The 23,084-nt window shown below is 34.7% G+C and overlaps 1 protein-coding gene across 2 annotated transcripts; it reads left to right on the top strand.

Annotated features, from left to right (window-relative positions):
* Window positions 1-752: 752 nt before the first annotated feature.
* LOC143246386 (uncharacterized) lies at window positions 753-22,314 on the top strand. 2 transcript variants are annotated; one of them, XM_076492997.1, is made up of 7 exons: window positions 758-1,050; window positions 6,011-6,125; window positions 14,194-14,312; window positions 15,255-15,354; window positions 18,357-18,448; window positions 19,428-19,554; window positions 21,010-22,314. In XM_076492997.1, exons 1-7 carry the CDS (start codon window positions 869-871, stop codon window positions 21,067-21,069), a joined length of 795 nt encoding a protein of 264 aa, XP_076349112.1. In that variant the 5' UTR covers window positions 758-868; the 3' UTR covers window positions 21,070-22,314. The 2 variants fall into 2 exon arrangements, with proteins under 2 accessions (XP_076349113.1, XP_076349112.1); XM_076492998.1 differs by lacking the exon at window positions 19,428-19,554 and having other exon boundaries at window positions 753-1,050.
* Window positions 22,315-23,084: the final 770 nt, after the last annotated feature.

The raw sequence follows: 23,084 nt of genomic DNA, 5'->3' as shown, positions 1-23,084 counted from the left end.
CAATTCTTGGGCTACTCTTTTACCAACGAATAGTAGGATTGATCGTAACATTATAACGCCCCTACGGCTGAAAAGGCGAGCATGTTTGGTGCGACGGAAATGTGAACCCGCGACCCTCGGATTACGAGTCGCACGCCTTACGCGCTTGGCCATGCCAGGCCAACTTAATGTACGCAAAAACGTGTAATGGTATATTCCTCTCTCTTTCGGAGAACCTATTCGCTACCAGTTCAATATTGTTAGGACAAACAACTCGTTATTGCGTCTAACTGTTCATCTTTCATACGTTTGAAAAACATGTCAGTCGATTGCAGGCATCACTTGACAAATATAATCCCATTTCTTTTGTAACATATCTCCTCCTTAACTCTGAGCCTTATCAGTTGCTCTTAAGTGTATTTGTAAACTTTGCGTCTAGACAAAAGCATAAGCCAAACTTTTGATCTAATGCATCATTTAAGTTTTGTTTCTAAAATCGTATTTATAGTTTTGTAGTACTAGTAATATATATATATTCTGCCATCCTAAAATTTGTGTGATTTTTAAATATAAGCACTGAAAAACTAAAAACAAGATAATTACGTGGAACCGTAGCAGTGAATGCAACAGTATTTTGTAACTTCGTATTTCGACACGATATCTACCGCACAGTTCCACACTTAAAAAACAAAAAATATGTACACCATGTGACGTGTGGACAGTGAATATTATCTTTTACTATATGAGATAAGATGACTGCTTGTTCATACCTGTATACTGATATTTTTACTCACGTGAGTGTGAGTGTTAGTTAATTGTTTCAGTTAACAAGTTTAATAAACTTGAACTCTTTGTAAATGCTGCTCTGAAAGCCAACTTTCGCTAGCCCATGAAGATGAAACGTTTGAATATATTTCCTTTACTGTTTATATGTATCGTTTCTCTACTTTTATTTTCAATTCCTTGTATCGCAGCAGATTTATGTCGAAGTGCAGATAGTTGTCGTTGCGTTTTAAACAACGGGTCTTTCATTGATTTAAAACCTCTTGGGAATAAAAACAACACTCCCAGGTAAGTCTACCTGTCTGTTTCTTAAGCTTCATTGTTTCATTTTTTGTTTAAAATAAACTTCAAAATTTTATCTTTAATATTTCAGTGCCTAAATAGCTGATAAACAGACGTCTTTTTTGTTTGTTTGTTTCTGAATTTCGCGCAAAGCTACGCGAGGGTTATATGCGCTAGCCGTCTCTAATTTAGTAGTGTAAGACTAGAGGGAAGGCAGCTAGCTAGTCATCACCACCCACCGCTAACTCTTGGGCTACTCTTTTACCAACGAATAATGGAATTGATCATCACATTATAATGCCCCCATGGCTGAAAGGGCGAGCATGTTTAGTGCGACGAGGATGCGAATCCGCAACCCTCAGATTATGAGTAAACAGACGTCATGCGCTTCGTTCACGTAAAGTAATAATAACATTATACGGGTCAAATTTCCTCAAAAAAAAAAACATTTATTAACGATAAATTCCCCTTAGGCGAACGATAAAGACACCTCTGTATATTTTTTATTTAATTGTGTTGAACTTAATGATACCGAGTGCTTCAAACAGTCTAAAGATAAATAGGTATTATCACTGAGGAAACTGGTGTTCGTGATAGTTTTAATTAGTTTTTCAATATATGACTTTGGTCTTTCACAACTGGTAGTATGGTTTGTTTGTAATTCAGAACAAAGTTACGCAATGTGCACACCAGGAGTATCGAAACCTGGTTTTTACCATTCTGTCACTGGTGGCATTAGTATGGTGCTCATTACGAAATAGGTCTGTTAATCAGAGTACATGAGAACAGTGAAGTTATTTATTATTATTTTTATTGTTCTATTGTGTTACTTATTTCACAATCCACTATTAAAAATAAACACCTTCGCTGACTGAAAGGTTTATTTTATTAAAAATTACTTTGACTATCCTAATCTTCAATATAGCACAAGGTCAAGTGATGTATATCATAGGAGACCATCTAAATACTTACTTCATCATAAAAACAGTATTCATTTAGTTTTACTTCCCTCAGGTGTGCTGAAACACAGTTTAACTGTCCTACATTGCGTGGGCTAGCCCTTGGATAGAGCTCTGAATTTCGGATCTGTTGTGCCAGGTTTAAATTAGTAGGACTGTATAAACTATTTCCAGCTGTAGGTGCATTATAAGAGTAATAGTCAACTACGTAGCGTGAATTGTCAGTATTAATTCACTAATAAGTCAGTTTATTGAAAACAAATACATGTTTTAAGTGTTGTGCCACAAAATTGTTATGTGTATATATCTGCTACGTTTGACATAAACACTTTGTGTGCTCTCCTAAACAAGAATTATTATCAGGAAATATATTTTCCTTTTCCTAAGCTTTGTGTTAACATAAATCCATTCCATTCCTGTCGTGCCATAATCCTAAACACAATAAACAATATATATACCTTTTTATTTAATATTTAGAAATATTTTAAATTAAAATATATATATTAATTAAATGTTAATGCATGCTTATAACCCACACCTAGATTGAATCCAGAGGCCTCAAATCCCAGTTCATTTCACACTGAAAAGCCAACACTTTCCGAGTCCAGAATGTCTTAAGACCCTAGCGACACTTTTGTTTGAAAATAATATTTCGAGTAATCTTAGTGACTTTTTTTTCTGTCAATAATAAAAGTATCAGGTTGGGCGTGACCTTGGAATTTATGTATCGGGCTGCGTATCCTAAGGTCCTTGGAAAGAATCACGTCACTGTGAAACACATTTTGTACTTCTCTTAGGTCATGGTAGGAATTTTGGTTAAATTATGATTTCGTTCACTGTCAGAAACTGCTGTTTCTCTTCACCCCACACATGGCAAGAATAACTAGTGTAAGTGAGAATAGGAGTGATGGAGTAAGGTTCCAATTGCTGGCGAATGGTTTATTTTCCGAACGTGATCATTTTGTACTTCTAGTTAAAGGCGCATTATATAAGTGGCAATCAATCCATTATTTTGTTCTTATGTCAGTGCCTACTGCCAATTTTTTTTTTTTCCATTTTGTAAAAAAAAGTTCAAAACTATGAACTGAACTGCTATGCCTGAACCCTAACGATTTTTGAACTAGCTAGTTAGTCTTTGTTTAATTAAGGTGATTTTGGCATTGAAAATACCTATACCAATAAAAGTATTGTTAAAAGTGTACATTTTCTATTTGGATCTTTCGCACCACAGAACTTAATAAGTGGCAGTGATAAATGACTATATTGGAGAAGGTAAGCCTAATTTTGTTGTTTCTTTTATTTTCACATTATACTCAATGACAGTAAGTTTACCTCTTGAAAGCGATATTTTTAACTGGTATTTAAGATTTAACGTGATCCTACACTCCTTTAAAGTGTCATGAATACGATTTCCAGTTTCTGTTACTCCAAAATGTAACTAAATAATAATTTTTTAATTACTTTAATCACATAAAGGTTATAAAAATTATATTAAAGTATTAACCACTATATGTATTGTGATTTGTACAGTGTCGGCGCCAAGAGTGGGTTTGGGGTGACTTGACCCCTCTAAAAAGAGCCAAGCCCCCCCACCCCCCTAATATTGTTACCTACATATATTCATAAAATATGGAAGACACAATCGTCGTTGTTGCTTAACAATTAACATCAAAGAGACATAGATCTGTAGAACATAACGTCTTCATTAAGACGGAAGTATGTGTCATGCGTCCCATAGCAACGAACTGAATGCACTGAAACTCATGCGCTGTATTGCCGCTCCCTGTGTAATGCCATTCTATCTTGAGGTTTGACGAAGATTAGACAACCACGTTGATTTCAAGTTACAACAGATCATCAGGGATTTTACTTGATAAACCAAAGGTTTCACAGCTATTTACCCATTAATTTCATTTATCTTTTATTGAAAAGTAAAGCATAGCATGCATGTATAAGTGTATTTTGTATATGTCAAAACTATGAAGCATTTAGCCGGTGTTGTGTCCTTTGTGAGATCATTTTGCATTGTGTATCAGCCATCCAAAATTTGCTGCCAATCACCAGAACAGGAGCATTCTTTTGAAGTAATATTGACCATAAAAACAATATGATGAAAGATAATTAGACTGATAGTGACCTTACGTTTCCTCAGAGTGTATTAACTTCACATGGGATAATTCGTTTCTGCTATGTAAACTATGTCTTTATGTTATATTTCTTTTGATTTGTAGCTTTACTCTTAATGGTATATTAAATGTTCAATCTAAGCTAATCTTGATTTTCTTTATTATTATGTATTACCTTGGGTGGAACTTAGGTGAGCTTCCTCTTTTACATATAAGCATATTTTAATAAACAGATTATTTCTAATTTGTAATAATGAATTATTAATCAGAGTATGAGTTTCCAATGAAAACTGCATTGAAAACGCAGTTCAAAATAGTACACCTTTCTGAAATGTACCTTGGTATTTACATTATTATAATTTACCATCTATACTTCATGTTGATGGCATTTTGGGAAGCCCCTCCACAGTTTACGTCAGCCCCCTCAACGAAAATATCCTGACGCCGCCACTTAATTTACATATTTCAAGTCGAACGTTGGAACAGTATACACAGTAACTTGTATCTGTATTGAAAAACGTTTAAATTTCGCGCAAAGGTACACCAGTGCTATCTGCGCTAGCTGTCCCTAATTTAGCAGTGAAAGACTAGAGGGAAAGCAGCTAGTCATCACCACCTTCTGCCAACTCTTGACCTACTTTTTTACCAACGAATAGTGGGATTGACCGTCACATAGTAACGCTTCTAAGGCTGAAAGGACGAGCATGTTTGGTAGAACAGGAATACGAAACCGCGCCCCTTAGAATGGGAGTCGAACGCCCATGTCAGGCCAGGGCAAAATGAAAAGTGCGATAGTCTTCGAAGTTGTCATCGTTGTAAAAACAAATCAAATATCATTAATTTATAAATATATTTATTTAACAACTACCGTTAACTTATGTAATTTCTAAATATCAACATTATTTATCTCAACATTGGTATAACCAGTTACGAAGTAAAATTTTGAAATACATTTCTACGAAGTACGACCCCTGATGGTGTAGAGTTACTTAATAAACACAGGAACAATACCGTCTGGTCTTGTCAGGTTTTTTTAAACTCTTTAAACGTTATTTATTTACTTGCTGGTGTATAGCCCCAAAAAATGACAGAGCAAGTACTACCACTCAATAGTATTCCCTAACCTCACATTTCATAGCTAGCTGAAATAAATAAATTTTGCAGAATCAACCTTGACCAATAAAGAGGAAGATCATTGTAGGCGATGTAGTCACACTTTGGTAAATTACTTTGTGACCAAGTCAAAATGAAGATAATACATTATCAAAATGAAGATAATACATTATCAAAATGAAGATAATACATGAAATGAATTCGTGGCATATTCATAGGATAATTACACAGGTCTGCGAACTTAAACTTCATAAAAGTTATTTTGGTTTTATAAACCTATTTCTCTAATTCATCTACACAGGTTTAGAATATAATATTCATTTTCTTCTACCACGTAAGGAATTTTTTTTTCACAAATTGAGAAGTTGTTTATTTGTTTTTGAATCTCGTCCAAAGCTACACGAGGGGTATCTGTGCTAGCCGTCCCTAATTTAGCAGTGTAAGACTAGAGGGAAGGCAGCTAGTCATCACCACCCACCGCCAACTCTTGGGCTACTCTTTTATCAACGAATAGTGGGATTGACCGTACATTATAACGCCCATACGGCTGAAAGTGCGAGCATGTTTGGTGCGACCAGGATTCGAACCCGCCACCTTCGGTTTATAAGTCGAACGCCTTAAGACGCGTGGCTATGCCGAGCCTCACATTATACTAAAAATAATTTATATTCGTAATAAATGTATCTGGAATTATGTTAAAATAACTTTATCTGATTTTTTCTCGAGAATATTTTTTTCACACAGATTTTTTACATTTTACTTTTTCAGGTTTTCTGGAAAACCATCACAGAAAAATGATAACGCAACGTTTTACTTTTATAACCCTTGCTATAGCTTTCCATGTAATGCAGACAACAAAAGTTTCCCCCATACAAATGTAGCTGTAAGTATTACTATTGTTGAGCTTCTGTGTATTTGAAATAGTGTGATTTCACTAAATGCACCACAATGTTAATTCAATCATATTCACGTTAAGCATTAACTGTTGTATATATTTTCCTGTCATTACCCACTGTCTCGTATTTAGGTACTTCCTTGACATGTTTTCTGTTAATTTTAACACAATAAAGTTATCTGTAAGCTTATCAAAGTGTCAAGCTTCTGTCTTTGATGTTATAGTACACCCGGAATGATCAGAAACTCCTGAATCTAAGCGACAGCTTTTTTAAACAGACGCGGATACAGATCATAAAATGTTTTGAGAAAAAAAAAATTCTTTATTAGGCCTAAGGTTATCTTTTGTGGTAGTGGAAGGAAGTTAGTGCTTTGAACACAAGACACACAAACGTAATTATCATCAACTGCAACTTCGCTTTACTTTAATTGTGTTTCTACAGGGAAACATATTGTTTTTCTACCGTTTCTTCTTTTAACGGTAAATTTAACCGAATGCTGTTCCTTCATTTCTTGACTGACTGACTTGAAACTTGATGTGATTATAATTTTCTCAAATACCCCAGTACGTTTTCAATTTTATTCTTTTTCTAGGTCGTTTTAAGGATTTCATGGAATCAAAGGTCAAACAACCCCACAAATGCATATTTTTGGCTCCATTTCGGCCATATTTACAGCAATCCAGATGAAAATTGGCACAGATATATTTTTTCATGCGCTCAACATACTGACATATAAAACATTTAGTGTTGCTCATTTTGAGTCTTTTTAGAAGTGTTAAAACTCACAAAAGAAACATATCTTGGAGTTTGCAGGCAATTTGGATTTGACAAAATTACATGGGATTTGTACAAAGATGCTTTTCTACACGTTCCTCACATTTAAACAGAAATGGTGTATTTACCCGTTTTTAGTAATAATAGAAGGTCACGTTACCACAAAAGCATCATTTTAGGATATTTTAACAAATACTCTGCCAGATTTCGGCCAATTTATGTGAAATTTGATATAAAGATACGTTCCCATACATATACATATAAAAATATGAGATGCACCTATTTTTCGTCATTTTAGGGATCAAAATGTTGCTTAAAACCATAATTTTAGTGGTTTTATTCAATTACCTAACTTTTTCGATCACTTGACGTTGGATTTGAATACTCTTTGCAGATCCCAAAGAGATATATAGACAATTTGGGAATTTTGGTCTTTTGATAAATTTTTCAGCAAGGAGAACATAATTTGTGGTTTTTATGAACTATTCATATGTATATCAACCAACTTATATGAAATTTGATAAAAAGATGTTTTCTCGTAGTTCCCAATCAGTGATATAGATAGGTTTTGTTTATTGTTGTTTTTTCGCAATTTTTCTAGTGTCCAAATTGGCCGTGAAGGGATTGCTTGGTGGATATATGTTGTACTTCCTTACGATTGATGAGCTTTAATTTTGTTTCGCCTACTTGTGACTTTGAATAGCAGAAAAAGAACAAAAATCACACCCAATACTAAAGGAGTATTTACAAGTTTAAGGCTTATTTCTTATATATATATATATATAAACCTCTCCATAACTAAAATATGCTTCTAAATAATACATCTTAAAAGTTATTAACTAATCAACCAAAAGTGTTGATATTCAATAAATCTACGCAAAGCACAAGGAGTATAGCTTAAATAGAACCTAAATTCTCCAAATACGACAGTTTTCCAAACAAAGCTAAAAACGGATAAATTTTCCTAAAGCAGAACATAGTTAACATGTCAAATTAAAACGCACTGTCCATAATATATGGTCATTAGAAATACAATAAAAAAATCAATAATTCATTTATGTTAACACCGTTAGATGTTTTTATCACAACTGTTGACTGAATATGCATGTTTATTATTATCATTTTGTAGTGGAAGTTTGAAACTATTGAAGTTAGATAAACGACAGTTGCTAATTAATAACAGTATTATTTTTTCCAATAACACTGCACAACAAAGCTTTTGCTTCTTGAACACTTTTGGGTGTTCCTTATAGAATTTTGGCTGCTGATCATGAAAATCACATCCAGATTTACTCATCACGTACTGTTTCATCGAAATCTTCAGTTTTGTCATGTTTTTTTCTCATATTTGTGTCCCAAAATTTTCGTTTCTGTAAGAGACCTATGAACAATGTTTTGTGTAATCTGGGCATATCCAGGCATGAAACAGGCCAGGTTGGAAGCTATTCTGTGGAAGTATGCAGCGCGGGCATGCCTCGGCATGCCGGAGCCAGCTTGACACTCTCTCAGAAGGCTATAAAAGTGGTTCGCATACACAAATGCTGCTCATTGGATTAATATATACCTTATAGTGTTTACGTATTGTTTCAGAATATAGCATTGCCTCAGTAGCACTGTAACAAGTAAGTTAGATGTTATAGATGTTTTACAGGACGATTGGTGTCGGTCAATATGTCTCGTCAATGTCGTAACAGCCGCAATACATTCTGTTATATTTGTGGCGCGTATACGCTTGTTCATCAGAGACGCTTAATGACTGCTCTTATGAAGAAAGCATATCATCTGCACTTCGGTTGTAAAATTGGTGATCAAGAGCAGGAATGGGCGTCTCACATTTGTTGTGCGACCTGTGCTGTCTGTCTGAGAGCTTGGCTCAGAGGCACTTGAAAGGCAATGCCGTTTACTGTCCCGATGATATGACGAAAACAGAAAGACCATGTGACGGACTGTTACTTCTGTTTAACTAATGTGTCTGCCCAAAAGAAGAAGTCAATTGAACACTCTAATCTGCCTTCAGCAATGAGACCCGTGCCACATGACGACAGTCTTCCAATTCCGAAACCACCAGCAGAATGGACCTCAGACGAACCAGATAAAGAAACTACAATGCAGGAAACTGACAGTGGCATTGATTCGGATTTTGAACCGTGCTCCTAAGGCGATCCACAAGTCATAACACAGTCAGAATTAAACGATCTGGTCAGAGATTTGGATCTGTCAAAAGCAAAAGCTCAATTGCTGGGTTCAAAACTGCAGGAATGGTGTTTGCTGTCACTAGGTACGAAAATTTCTGTTTTTCGAAGCCGCCAAGATGATATAACTAAATTCTTTGCACAAGTTGACAGTTATGTTTTTGGGTTGACATCGAAGAATTGTTCTCTGCTTTGGGTTGTAACCATGACCCGCAAGAGTGGCGTCTCTTTATTGATTCATCAATGTTAAGCCTCAAAGCTGTTCTGTTACACATTGACAACGTTCACCCTTAAATACCTGTTGGCACACATGAAAGAAACCTACTAGAACATGGAAATGTTGCTGAAGCACATCCAATACAGCTAGTACAACTGGCATATCTGTGGAGATCTGAGAGTCATTACTCTGTTACTGGGACTGCAGCTCAGCTATACAAAGTACTGTTGTTTCATCTGTGAATGGGACAGTCGTGCCAAAGAGTCACATTATTCTAGACAGAGCTGGCCACTCCTTAAAAAGTTAGTTCCAGGACGGAAAATGTGGCGTATGAACCGCTTGTCGACCCGGCAAAGATTTTTTTTGCCTCCTCTTCATATAAAATTGGGACTTATGAAGAATTTCGTGAAAGCAATGAACAAAGAAGGCGAAGGTTGTCGTTATTTAAGACAGATTTTCCCAAGAATAACTGAAGCCAAGATCAAAGAAGGCATTTTTGTTGGCCCTCAGATTAAACATGTTATGAGTGACAAGCGGTTTGAAGATCTGTTAGTTGGGCCGGAAAAGATTGCCTGAAAAGCCTTCAAAGACGTTGTTGACAATTTTCTTGGCAATTACAGAGCCACACATTACATTCAGCCGGTGACAAACTTCTCAAAGCATACAAAACAATGAATGCAACATGTCACTCAAAATTCATTCCCTCCACTCAAACTTGGACTTCTTTCCCGCAAATCTCGGTGCTGTCAGTGACGAACACGGTGAAAGGTTTCACCAGAACATTACTACAATGGAAAAACGATATTAGGGTAACTGGAATCCGTCAATACTTGCTAATTACTGTTGGATACTGCAACGTGATGCACCGGACATTGAATACAAACGAAAATCAGAAGCAAAACACTTTTAATTATGTTGAACTTAATATGGTATTAGAAACATAAACGCAATTAAATACGTTATTGTCGGTAAACAGTTAACTGTCTATTTCTCAGAGTTCCTACGTAATGAAGCAAAATCAAAACCATATTTGTACATTTCCACCAGGTACCTGTCACAATGAGCAACAACTTTTCAGGGAGCAAAACTTTTCAAAACAATTGTTGTGCAGTGTAATGTAACAATTATTTGTTATTAATAGCAGAATAAAGTTATCAGATATTTAATATAATAAATTATACATTTAACATCGAGTAATATAATGTTCTTTGGTTCTTACTTCATTATTATAACTAATCACTAATCAGCAGGAAAGTACGCAAGGGAAGGGGCGTCCCCAGTACACTATATACATTCGAAGTTAGTCAGTTTTGTGGGCGTAACGGTTTATTTCTATCAGTATAGTGTATATGTGTGTGATCATCATACATACATACATACACGCACACACACTAATACATATATAAGTGTGTGTGTATTGAACCTGCCCCCCCCCCTCAAATGATGGTCAAATTTAAATTCCTGCGCAGAGACCTGAAAATCATTTATCATACTGGGTTCATTGATTCGGTCTTTACTTGGCCAAACCCAAAAATGATGGAAATAAGAGAAACAATATTAGATATAGTAATAATTATGTAATTTTATGTCTGACGTAGGTAACGCATGCGCACTGAGAGAGGTGACATTATAGAATATTGTATCAGGCTATAAGTCAACAAACTGTGAAAGGCAAATAAATTTTGATCTCTAGCCTATCACCAAACTTCACTTGTTAACTCTATTATGTGATGCTGCCCAATAAATGTTTCTATTCTCTTTACTTTTACACTGTATCTTGTCTTTGTTCAATCCAATCAGAGTTAGATAATTCATATTTAGCTCCGTAGTACCTATCCTGGTGTTCCTCAAGTTATTACGGCACCACTCTTAATATCAGTCATCAGTGCATCTGATAAAACCAGAGAAGGTATTGGGTCAATTAGTGTGATTCTAGATTTTTTGTCACCTTTTTTCACAAAAATAACAGTATTTACTCGGAGGAACAGTTAGAGACCTATGCCATCTTTCAATTCTTATTTATTATTTTGTTCTTACTGGCTCGTCAGTGAGTATGTGTAATTATAGCACTAAAAGCCCGGTTTGGATACTCTTGATAGGCATACCACAGGTAGTCTACTGTGTAACTTTATGTTTACAATAAACAAATAAACAAACGTAGCAAATGTATCAGTTTATTTACGGTATTACAATATATAGCCAACATGGTCATTAAAGTTTTTATTCTCTTTATTCAGGGGATTCTTTATCGCAACTATAGTTTTCACTTTAATAATGAAAACATTGTTTTAGTTTGTCTTATTGCAGTATTTGAGTTATTGCTGTCCTAAACTACGTTGTACGAGCTTCTCTGCCTTCATGGAGAACATAGAAAACCATAATTTCTTCAAAATGTTATGTTATTTAGCCTTATATCATTTAAGAATTTGGGCATACGAATATTTTTTCCCTTGAATAGTCTTCTTCAGTCATATATCTATCAAAAATAGCAGCTTTGTACTGTTGAAACAGATGCGCAATGTGCATTGAGGCGTTCAGGAAAAATTAACGCTAGAAAATCGAATTAGCATAATAAAGATGTCCGGTTTAAGGGTGTAGTGTGAAATAATTCAACTTCTAATGTTGTAGGAATAGAATACAGGTCAAATATATTTTATAAATTCGGAACATTGAAATTTGGACTCTTTAATGTTTATTAAAATGTCCAAAAATATGTCTATTGAGATACAACAAGGTAAAGGCATTTTTAATGAAGTATTTTTATATTGAAAATTGAAAATTACAGTAAGAACTAATAACTGTCTATAGGTGCAGGAATAGAGTACAGGTCAATTGTAATTGATAATTTTATTTGTACATGTTTATTGCCTATGTAAAAAAAAAAAATTATACTTAAAATCTTTGGTATGATCATAAATTTGTTGTGAACGAAATATTAAAACACTATATTGTTCGTACCTGCAGGCCCCCTAGTGACTCAGCGGTATGTCTGCGGACTTACAACGCTAAAAACCGGATTTCGATACCTGTGGTGGGCAGAGCACAGACAGCCCATTGTGTAGCTTTGTGCTTAATTCAAAACACCAACACCATCATACCTGTAGTAACAAGAACTACATTAACAAATACAAATCGTTTTTATAAAGTGCAATTGAAACATTATCTTAGGAACAAACGCTGCACAAAAACAACAATACAACTTTTCTTGATATATTAACATTTTACTGAACGAGCTTATTCCTTCTAATAATAACAGAAAAGTTCAGAAAAATCATATATAATTATGAAGAAATATTGTATGCTACACGTTTCTCACTATATTCCTTCTTTTATTTCGCCATCAGCGGTCTCCGCTGAGACAGCAGTAAGTCTACGGATGTATGACTCTTAAATCATGAGTTCGATTCCCCTTGATGGATACAGTAAATAGTCTGATATGGCGTTGCTACAAGAAAAACACGCTATTGGTGCTTGCTGATTTTTGCAGTTAGAAGTTTGGATAATTGCACTGTATTTAAGCATTTAAAAAACTTATTTTACAAGCATTGACTATGGTTGTCGTGAAAAGGATAGAACTTGCCAATGTATTAGAAACTTTTAAAGTAATATTTAGAAACAATATCTGATAGTTTCTCGATAGCATCAAATTTTTCCTTTTTTACTTATCTCAGTCATGACAAGTGGATCATAGTTTGAGATTCAATGGCGTTGTTAAGCTTTGGTTCTTTTTTGCTTTTTAATTAACAGGGTTTGGTTCTCCCATAACGTGTATTCATCTTTCGCTGAGTGTATTATTTTAAAATGTTTGATATTTGGCTTTTCATTACATTTTGTGTTCAGGTAGCTGTTTGCGCATGCTCCTTGGTGGTCATATTGTAAGAATGTAAAAATACACCACCAGTGACCATTTTGAAGAAGGTATTTTGTTCTTGAAAATAATATATATATATACGTTTGTTCACTTTGAAATTCACGCTTAGGCAGACTAGAGGATAAGTTCCTGACTTTTCTATTCAGTTTGTTGCCATGAGAACCAGTGAAAGGTGACATCAGTGTTATTGAAGATTTGGGAACGTTGAAGTCTGGAATCTTGGGAGTGTAGCCTTTCTTAAAATATTCAAAAAATACTTCAGTTAATGAACAATAGAAGGAAGGCATTTCTGATCCAATATGTTTTTATTTTAATTACTTCATCATGAAAATTACAGTAAGAGCTAATAATTTTATAAGCTTATTAAATTAATGCCTCTCAGTGACTTAACAGAACGTCCTTAGACTTACGACGCCACGTATCTCATTTTCGTACCCGAAGTGAACAGAACACAGATATCTCACGGTGTAGTTTTGCATTTAGAACAACCAACAAATTAAATTTATTTTGTAACAATCAGGTATGAGTGTACTGAAATAATAATAAAAACCAAATATGATTTAGAGATTTTATACATCAACGCCCCACCTAATGGCGTAATTAGAATTTAAGTAGTCGTTTTACGGCTTGAAGAAAATCCAATTTTCGAAACTGCTTGAAATTAGGCCAAAAAATTCATTTTGTATTTAATTATATGACATGTACTCAAACTGACGGTTCCGCTATAAGTTCACCACGTGTTCCCATCTTAGCTAATTAGTTGTGTCTCATCCTAATTGGTTGAGTTCGTGTTTGTATGAATGTAAGCCTTTAGCCTATAAGGAATACGTTACTGACACATTTATTCTATTCAGAGAATAAAGCCATCTAAAAAAATTCAAGAATATTTAAGTTCTGAAGAACAGAGAATCGAAATTACAGTTTAATCGATAAATTTGTTTGAAAGTAAAAATACATGCAAACAACACATTTAACCAGTTTTGTTACTAATCTTTTTACAGGCGTGTAGAATGAAAGGAACATATCAGCAAGTGATAGGTTTACAGAATCCGAAATTTTGGAAGACTACTACCGGCGCCATTGCTCTTAACTATTCTGTTTCCACTCCGTCTCATTCACAGTAAGTGTAATATGTATCGTGAAGAAAACTTGATGTTGGTATTGTTATGATTACTTACAATAATTTTCAAAATATAATTATTAATTAAAATTAATTGTTGTTGTTTTTTGTGCATGGACATTTATCAAGTAATTGCAATTATTGATAAGTGTGACTATCAATTAATGGTTAGGGCGTTTGACTAACAATCTGCGGGTCGCACAATCGAAACCCGTCGTTCAACATGTTTACCCTTTCAGAAACGGAAGAGTTATAATATGACAGTCAACCCGTCACTCGTTGGTAAAGAGTAGTACAAGAGATTGCGGTGAGTAGTATTGGCCAGTTGCCTTCCCTCTTGTCTATCACTTTCAAATTGAGGACGGTTAGTGCAGACAGTTCTCGAATACTTCTGCACGAAAGTGAACAAACCAAACAACAATGACATTGTGTGTATGAAATGCTAAAATACTTTGCCGAACTATTTGTTTGTTTGTTTTTATTTCGCGCAAAGCAAAATGAGGGCTATCTGCACTAGCCACCCCTAATTTAGCAGTGTAAGATTAGAGAGAAGGTAACTAGTCATCACTACCCACCGACTACTCTTGGACTACTCTTTTACCTATGAATAGTGGGATTTGCCGTCACATTATAACACCCCTACGGCTGAAAGAGCGAGCCTGTTTGGTGTGACAGGGATTCGAACCCGTGTCCCTCGGAATACGAGTCGAGTGCCTTAACCACCTTGCCAAGCCAGGCCTTGCCGAAGAACTTGGAAAAAGACGGGGTATATAAGCAAGGAGAATCCTGTCATATGAATAGTAACCTTTCTTCGTTCTCAGTCTAAATGTGTTTTTCATACTGATGTTCTGAGCGTCTTCAGGTTTATAACAGTTTATACAGAATGTGCTTCAAATACTTTTGTTTTTCAAAACTACTCATGTACATTCATTTTCCCCTCAGGAATTTATTGGTCTTTCTTGAATGTAACAAGTCTGCAACAGCTCCTGTGTTGCGTGTAAAAGAATGTGACCCTTGCCAAGACAATACATCTATGAATTTTGTAAGTTTTTTTTTCTTTTTTAGGTTGTCTCTCGATTTTATAATCAAATGTTAGTCATTTATATATTTCTTAAGCATTATCTGTTATGATGCAATGAGAAAAATATTCTAATTGTGTTTTAATAGTTAAACAACTAAATGTGCATTTTCTTAAAGATTATTGATTTTAGAATATATGCATCGCATGCCCGAAAAAATTATATTATCGCCAGTAGGTGGACAAGTGTAAGAATTTTTGTCAAAGATGCACAAGGACTACTTGTGCTAGCCTTCCCCAATTTTGAATGAAAAATGTAGATGGAGGGCAATTAATCAACAATGATGACAATCGACCCTTGGACTACTCTGGTCTGACTGAATAGTAGGGTTTACACTTCACTGTTATAAGGCACTCTCGACCTCAAAATGCGAGGTGAGTTGTGGTGCAACAAGCCATGAACAATGAAACCTTGGATTCAAAGTGTATGAACGCTAACCTACAGGTCACGCTAAATGATTAACGAATGAAGCTCATTATTTATGGGTATTTATGATTGTACTATGTTCTAGAAGAATTATTAATTAACTAAAATGTAGATATTTTTGTTTAGAATTTCGTGTATAGTTACATGAGGGCTATCTGCGCTATCCGTCCCAAATTTAGCAGTGTAAGACTAGATGGGAGGCAGCTAGTCATCAGCACCCATCGCCAATTCATGACCTACTCTTTTACCAATGGAAAGTAGAATTGACCAAAACATTATAACGCCCCCAAGGCTGAAAGAGCGAACATGTTTGGTGTGACAGGGATTCGAACCCGCGATCTTTCTATTACGAGTCGATTGCCTTAACCATCTAGCCATGCCGAGCCAAAATATGGAAATAGAATGAGGACATTTTTGTTTATTTTTTTTTAAAAATCGGTGTTACATACTGCGTATAGAACATTCCACCGACAGTGAAACACGTTCTTCAATTCCCTTTACCTCTCGACCAGAACAAAATGTACCAACTTAACGAGTGATTGCGACAACTAACATGTATCCAGGTAAATAGGTTTTGAAGAATGGAACATACAACAAGACTGTGACTTCGAATTTCCTTCGAGGCAAAACACTTAGTTGGATGGACAAATAGGAGCTCAAGACGTGTAAACACACACACACAATTATAAACGATAACTTTAACATATGAACCTGAGAATTAAAATATAACTATTTCAATTCATTGTTTGCTTGCTGCAAAGGGCAAGGCTGCGCAATGGACTATCTGTGTCCTGCCACTGTATGTATCGAAACCCGACATTTAACGTTATAAACCTTCAGACTTGACGTTGGGTCACCGGGATATTTCGGCTAACGAAAGAAAAAAGTTAATAGCTGAATTCTTGTGTTAATCATGCAAATCAATATTTTGTACACTAAAAATGTGAAGTACAAGCAACTTTGAACTAATCTACTTCTGTGAGTTTTTATTTCACTTGGAGGATGTTGTAATCGTGCTCCGAAGCTTATGAGATAAGTAAAGGAAAAGTGGGCATGTTTTTAATATTTATATATGAATAGATCGGTTATTATATCACAAAGGAAACTGTTACGTAAACATTTGTTTCACTTGTAATGTCAAACATGGGTCATTCAAAATAACCGAGAAACCAGGTGTAGTAGATTACAAAATAGCTCGTAGCTCTCATTGTAATAATTATTTTATTTTATTCTTGTTTGAGATTTGATTTTATCATGATTTGTTTACAGAGGGTTGAGTGCATAATATTAAAACGATTTTGTTGCCTTGCCAAATCCTTAAAGTCAATGTTATCATGTCTGTAAAGCACTATTAGATAACCGTGCATCTTGACAATATCCTCGTAATATAACTTGCATTACATAAAGCTCTTTCGTAACGGTGTCATGTCCAAAGCTCGCCATATGCTACTGCGGACTTTACGTAATCCATTTATTATACAATAATAAGGACTGCCGAAGCAGATAACACAGAAATCCACAGATGCTTCATCCAGTGGCTTTATCAATATTTCTCTGTAAGGAATAAACTGAATGCCCCTTTCTTTCTCCAGCTACTTGATATATGTGACAGTTGAATGTGAGATATAAATGTCAACCTTATTTTGGTGAGCCCATATTTGTTAGCTTCGTTTCTGTGTGGGCAATAGGCCCAAACCAATTGGGTGGTAGTAAGAAGTATCCACTTTGACCTTTTTACACATTTTCCTTATCCTTAATTTAATTGATGCAGTATCCAGTTATGATAATAAATTTATTTTACAAATTTTGTGAAATGCCTGTACCATTTTTTTGAATATTTTTTCAATAATTGTTCAATGTAAAATGAATCAAGATTTCTTACTTATATCAAGATACATACATACACGCTTTGTTAATTCCACCTCTTACTGTCATTTCTCCTCGGATATGTATCTTTACTTAGTTTTTAGCAGTTGATTTTCCTTTCCTGGAAGTAAATTACGTAAACTCAACTTATGACACTTTTCCAGACAGTAAATCTTTCTTGATTATGTTGGGTAATGTTGCCACTGACCTTTATGTTTATGGATTCTCACTTGTTATAAGATGCCGCACTCGTTTACCTTGCTAGTGTACGACTTGTTGCAGGTCTTTTTCTCAGTGGTCCTGGTATCCCAAATTGAACTGTATTCCCTTTGTTTCTCATTATCATTAATTACAAGAAATATTCCCATCTTGTAAATTCTAAATCCACAATCTGAACACATCTGAATGTACAAAAATTTTGCGTTGTGAAGGGTTATTACAATCATACTCTTCCAAAAAGCAATCAGTTTAATCTTCGTGACACCACACTTGTTCAGAAATGCCAAAGTCAGAACAAAGTTGTGAAACACGATGTTCCACCACCACTTCAGATTGGCTGTGGATATCATGTGACTTGCTGATTTGCGTATTCAAAATCATTTTAATATTACGATCTCAGCCCTCTGTAGATAATATAAAGGTTATTATTTCTAACAGCTTGTCTCATACACAGACAATGACTTTACATGGGAAGGAAGTTTGTCTTCAAATCTCAAACGAGGATAGCTCTTCAGGATTATCTACTGGTAGTGTTTTGCTTCTAATGTAAGTAACAATAACGAATTAGTATCGTATCAATCTTCAACAAAACGTAATATTCGCTGTTGGTTGGTTATTTGTTTGTAATAATCACAAAGTTACACACTGGACTTTTCTCACCACAAATATAGAAACCCGGTTTCAACCATTGTAAGTTTCTAGACGTACTGCTGGGGAGCAATACTCGCAGTAAAAAAAGCAGCCGGTGTCTTTATGTTTATATTTGGCATTTACTTTTATAAAAAGCCGCAGAATATAATAAATTTTTGATTAAATTCGTGTAACTTGATCAACTAATGACTATTGTCGCTGTATTATTCTAGTAAGATGTTATAAAAGACACCAAACAGACAGTAGAGGCGATTGAGAATAGAGGGTTGAAACCCCCTTTAAGATGGATTTCCAAATAAAGTAACACTTTGGCTTAATAAGGAAAGCAAGGTTTTTCTTTCGAAAAATGTTCTTGACCAGGTGGAAGACCCTCACCCGTTAGTAAATATTACACGTCCTCTCATAAACAGTATAATTTGATGTAATGCAAATGACACTCAGATTAGAATCCGAACGTTAAACAATTGTAGTAGTTTTGTTTTTAGAGTAATTATTTCCACTTACTCATTTATAATTTTGACTTATGTTAGATTTTTTAAAAGTATGTATTAACGACAATAAATAAGCGATCTCTGTTTCCATAATATACATTTATTTTTATTCAACACTTGTTTTACGTCTTCGTTTAATTATTTCTCGAATTTCTTAGTAGAGCAACAAATTATTTTTCATGTCCGAATAACACCGATTGTTCTTGTAATTAGGATTAGAAATCATGAAAATAAAGGTCGTTTTTTTAATATTTTAAAAATGTAACAGAAAATTATAAGCACGAGAAAGTAAAGTATGATATAAACATATCGTATGTGTGTTATATTTCATGTTTTTTACTATTATTTTGTACTTACACTATTATCTATTCCTTGAAATGCAGATTTTTTATATCGGTTCAAGTTTACCTTATCGTTGGGATCCTGTATAATATTTGTATAGTTGGCGCTAAAGGAAAAGAAATTATTCCAAATATAGCGCTTTGGCAAGAAATGCCCTCATATATTAAGGTGAGTTTTTATAAAATAAAATGATCCTAAACTTACGCATAGTTCATTTGACAGCACAATATGTGTAGAAAATGCATAATTAATTAATCTAACACCATATCCTGTTATGTCCAGTTCATCTAACACCTGTTCCCTGCTAGTGTAGCGGTAAGTCTACGGATTTACAACGCTAAAATCAGGGGTTCGATGCGCCTCGGTGGGCTCATCAGTTAGCCTAATGTGGCTTTGCTATAAGAAAGCACATATACACTCATCTAGCACCATATTGAATTATGTAACAAAATATATATATCCAGTTAACTTAATACTATATTCAATTACTTCTCGTATGAACGAGGTCATATGTAAATAAATGTGTCGTTATTAAAATCATAAGTCAATTAATTGCACTCTCTTTAATTTACCAGCTTCGTGTGTGTGATTTCTTATAGCAAAGCCACATCATGATATCTGCTGAGTCCACCGAGGGGAATCGAACCCCTGATTTTAGCGTTGTAAATCCGTAGACCCGCTCTACCAGCGGGGGATTACCAGCCTCGTCTCTTTAAAAGTAACGGAAGGGGGAAGCGAATTCGTTAGTCAAGAAAGCACAGTTTGCCTTCTCACAAATCGAAATCAATTTAACTTTGGGATACGTTATTTGTTGAGTTAACCATCACTATTGGATTGACAGATGAAACAGTGACATATCAACATTCTCCATTCAAGAAGCACTTTGCTGCCAGATCAAAATTTTAATACCTGTGCCCTCTTTCCCCGTACCGCCACCTATGTGCATTTGGAATAGGTGTTAATATCTGGAAAACAATTATTTATGTAAAAGTTTTCTTTTTAAGCCTCTCCTTCGTTTTTCAGTATATAAACGATTTAGAAATATTGAGATATGTTGCATGGGTAGTGCATATTATTGTTGTGAAGCTTAAGCGATACGTTTACTTATAGTTTTAGGATTTCAAAACCTTGGTTTCTTTAGCGTGTTGATATTTTAACAATAATGTACCAGACAGCGTAATGTGTTTTTAACAATAATGTACCAGACAGCGTAATGTGTTTTTAACAATAATGTTCCAGACAGCATAATGTGTTTATAACAATAATGTTCCAGACAGCATAATGTGTTTTTAACAATAATGTACCAGACAGTATAATGTGTTTTTAACAATAATGTACCAGACAGCATAATGTGTTTTTAACAATAATGTACCAGACAGCGTAATGTGTTTTTAACAATAATGTACCAGACAGCGTAATGTGTTTTTAACATCTGTAAAGTCCAGTAACAGAGTGTAATTCCTTATGGTCTAAAGTTATTTTCTTTAAAAAAAATTTAGAAAATTTTAATCGTATAAAAATAATACAAATTAAGGCTACAGTTTTGTTAAAAGTTAAAGTTCTTCATATATATATTTGTTATTTCACTCGAAGTGTTATTTTATTTTTTGTTTATTTCTCTAGGACGGATGTCTCTTCACTTCCAATTGCTGCAGAGTAAATACCAACTACAACAAGCTCTAGCAAAACCAATCACTGGCTCACTCAATTTGACATTACCATTGGAATTCAATTGGCTACAGTCTTTTGGCGAAAGCTACTACATTATGTAATTTTATTATTGTGAACTTTATAATAGTAGTATGTGTGTATGTTTTCTTAAAGAAAAACCACAGCAGGTTATCTCTGAAGTCCACCGAGAGGAATCGAACCCCTGATTTTAGCGTTGTAAATCCGTAGATTTACCGCTGTACTAGCGGGAGACGTATAACAGCAGCAATATTGTAATGTTTCTCATAAACAATTAAAATACATATTTGTACATTTTTTGTCTGTACGCACGTTCAGTGACTTATTTAGGTAGGGGCTAGAGGAGGCTCAGCCCCAAAGCCAATAGTTTTAATGAAGGCCCATTGATAATTTTGTTCTATGTAAAATTACCTGGGATCTAGGGCCCATAGCACCTTAAATCCGCCACTAACTACGCTTTGAAACATTGAATAATTTCCAGATGAAATTAATGTTTTTTTCTCTAAAGTTTGTGTCTGAATAGTTACAATTATTAATGGAACCTGCGTTTTCCTTTTTTTTTATTCAATTGTATCAGCAATGGTTATGAAATATAAGTTAAAGATTAAATACGTTCTGAAATAATGTGAGACCAATCAATTTTATTATCTGTATCCATACTGTATCCGGTATGACCAGGTGGATAACGCACTCTGAGGGTCACGGTTAAGAATCCCTATCACACCAAACATGCTTACCCTTTCAGCCCTTGGTTCAAAAGCAGCCCAACAGTTGGCGGTGGGTGGTGACGACTAGCTGCCTTTCTTCTAGTCTTACACTGCTAAATTAGGGACCGCTAGCGCAGATAGCCTTCGTGTACCTTTGCGCGAAAAGTAAACCAAAAATCAAACTACTACGAAAGTTGGCTGTGTTAAGCAAATATATGAGATTTCTTATGTCTTTTTTAATATATATCTAATTTCGGGAAAACAACTAAATTATCACAACTTGACACAATGGTATAGGATTACATGACGGGGTGACCCTATTCTAATTTCATATTCGGGAGCTGCAGAATGAAACTTCGTTATTGCACTAAATACTTTTCTTCATGTCTTGACCAATCGGCACTAAACTTGTCACAGTAATACAGGGTGATACGTGGACGGCTCCTTCTACTGTCATATCTAACCTCGAAGAACTGTCAATTTTGTATGCTGCTCAACATTAGAATAAACTATATAAACATTATTGTCAGAATTCTTGAAAACAGTATGTCTTTGTTTTCAGTATAGGTACCTTTATTTATTATTATTGCACTTCTAATGTTTATTGTGTAAAGAAAAGGTACAGGAGCACAGTTTCTTATTATTTGTAAAAATACGAGTTTTTATTTCATCTGTCCAACAAACAAATACTCCACCTAGAAGTTGTCAAATGAACGAGTAAAAATAAATTGCTTTATATGAACACAAGAATGAAGAAATGTTATTATTTTGTTCTCCTATATAAATAAATAAAACAAGAAATAAAGTAATAAACTTGCTGTGTTTCTTAACTTTTATTAACACAGTAAGAAATCAAAATCTTTTTGTTCACTCTTATTAACGGTGTCAAGGAAGGTGTTGTGTATATTTTCATCAACATAAAACCTAGAAAAATTACAACCAGAACTACTTCCAGGAAAACATAGAAAACTGAGAAGTTAAACTTATCGCTTTAAGTTGGCACACATTGGTCAAAGCCTGAATAATTGTATTAACACGGAGCAAAAATTGGTTAGAAAGAAGATTATGTGAAGCTACCAGTACATGTTACACATACATTGGTTTGTAAGACAATAAAAGAATTTTAGGAAGTTTGTAAAGTTTTTATAAAATTAGAAATTGAGATAAATTAAGCAGTCGCTCGCCCTCTCAGCCGCGGGGGCGTTATAATGTGACGGTCAATCCCACTATTCGTTGTAAAAGAGTAGCCCAAGAGTTGGCGGTGGGTGGTGATGACTAGCTGCCTTCCCTCTAGTTTTACAC

The sequence above is a fragment of the Tachypleus tridentatus genome, chromosome 3, assembly GCF_004210375.1.
Source record: "Tachypleus tridentatus isolate NWPU-2018 chromosome 3, ASM421037v1, whole genome shotgun sequence".
Lineage (NCBI taxonomy): Eukaryota > Metazoa > Arthropoda > Merostomata > Xiphosura > Limulidae > Tachypleus > Tachypleus tridentatus.
Note: the sequence above shows the minus strand (reverse complement) of the source record. Positions and strands in the feature narration are given on the sequence as shown.

What these genes read in the sequence shown, in the direction of transcription:
- LOC143246386 (XM_076492997.1), top strand. Translation starts at nt 869, where the DNA reads ATGAAGATGAAACGTTTGAATATATTTCCTTTACTGTTTATATGTATC. An exon ending in TCCACTCCGTCTCATTCACA is followed by an intron (nt 14,313 to 15,254) that starts GTAAGTGTAATA and finishes TTTTCCCCTCAG; the next exon opens with GAATTTATTGGTCTTTCTTG. An exon ending in ACAATACATCTATGAATTTT is followed by an intron (nt 15,355 to 18,356) that starts GTAAGTTTTTTT and finishes TCTCATACACAG; the next exon opens with ACAATGACTTTACATGGGAA.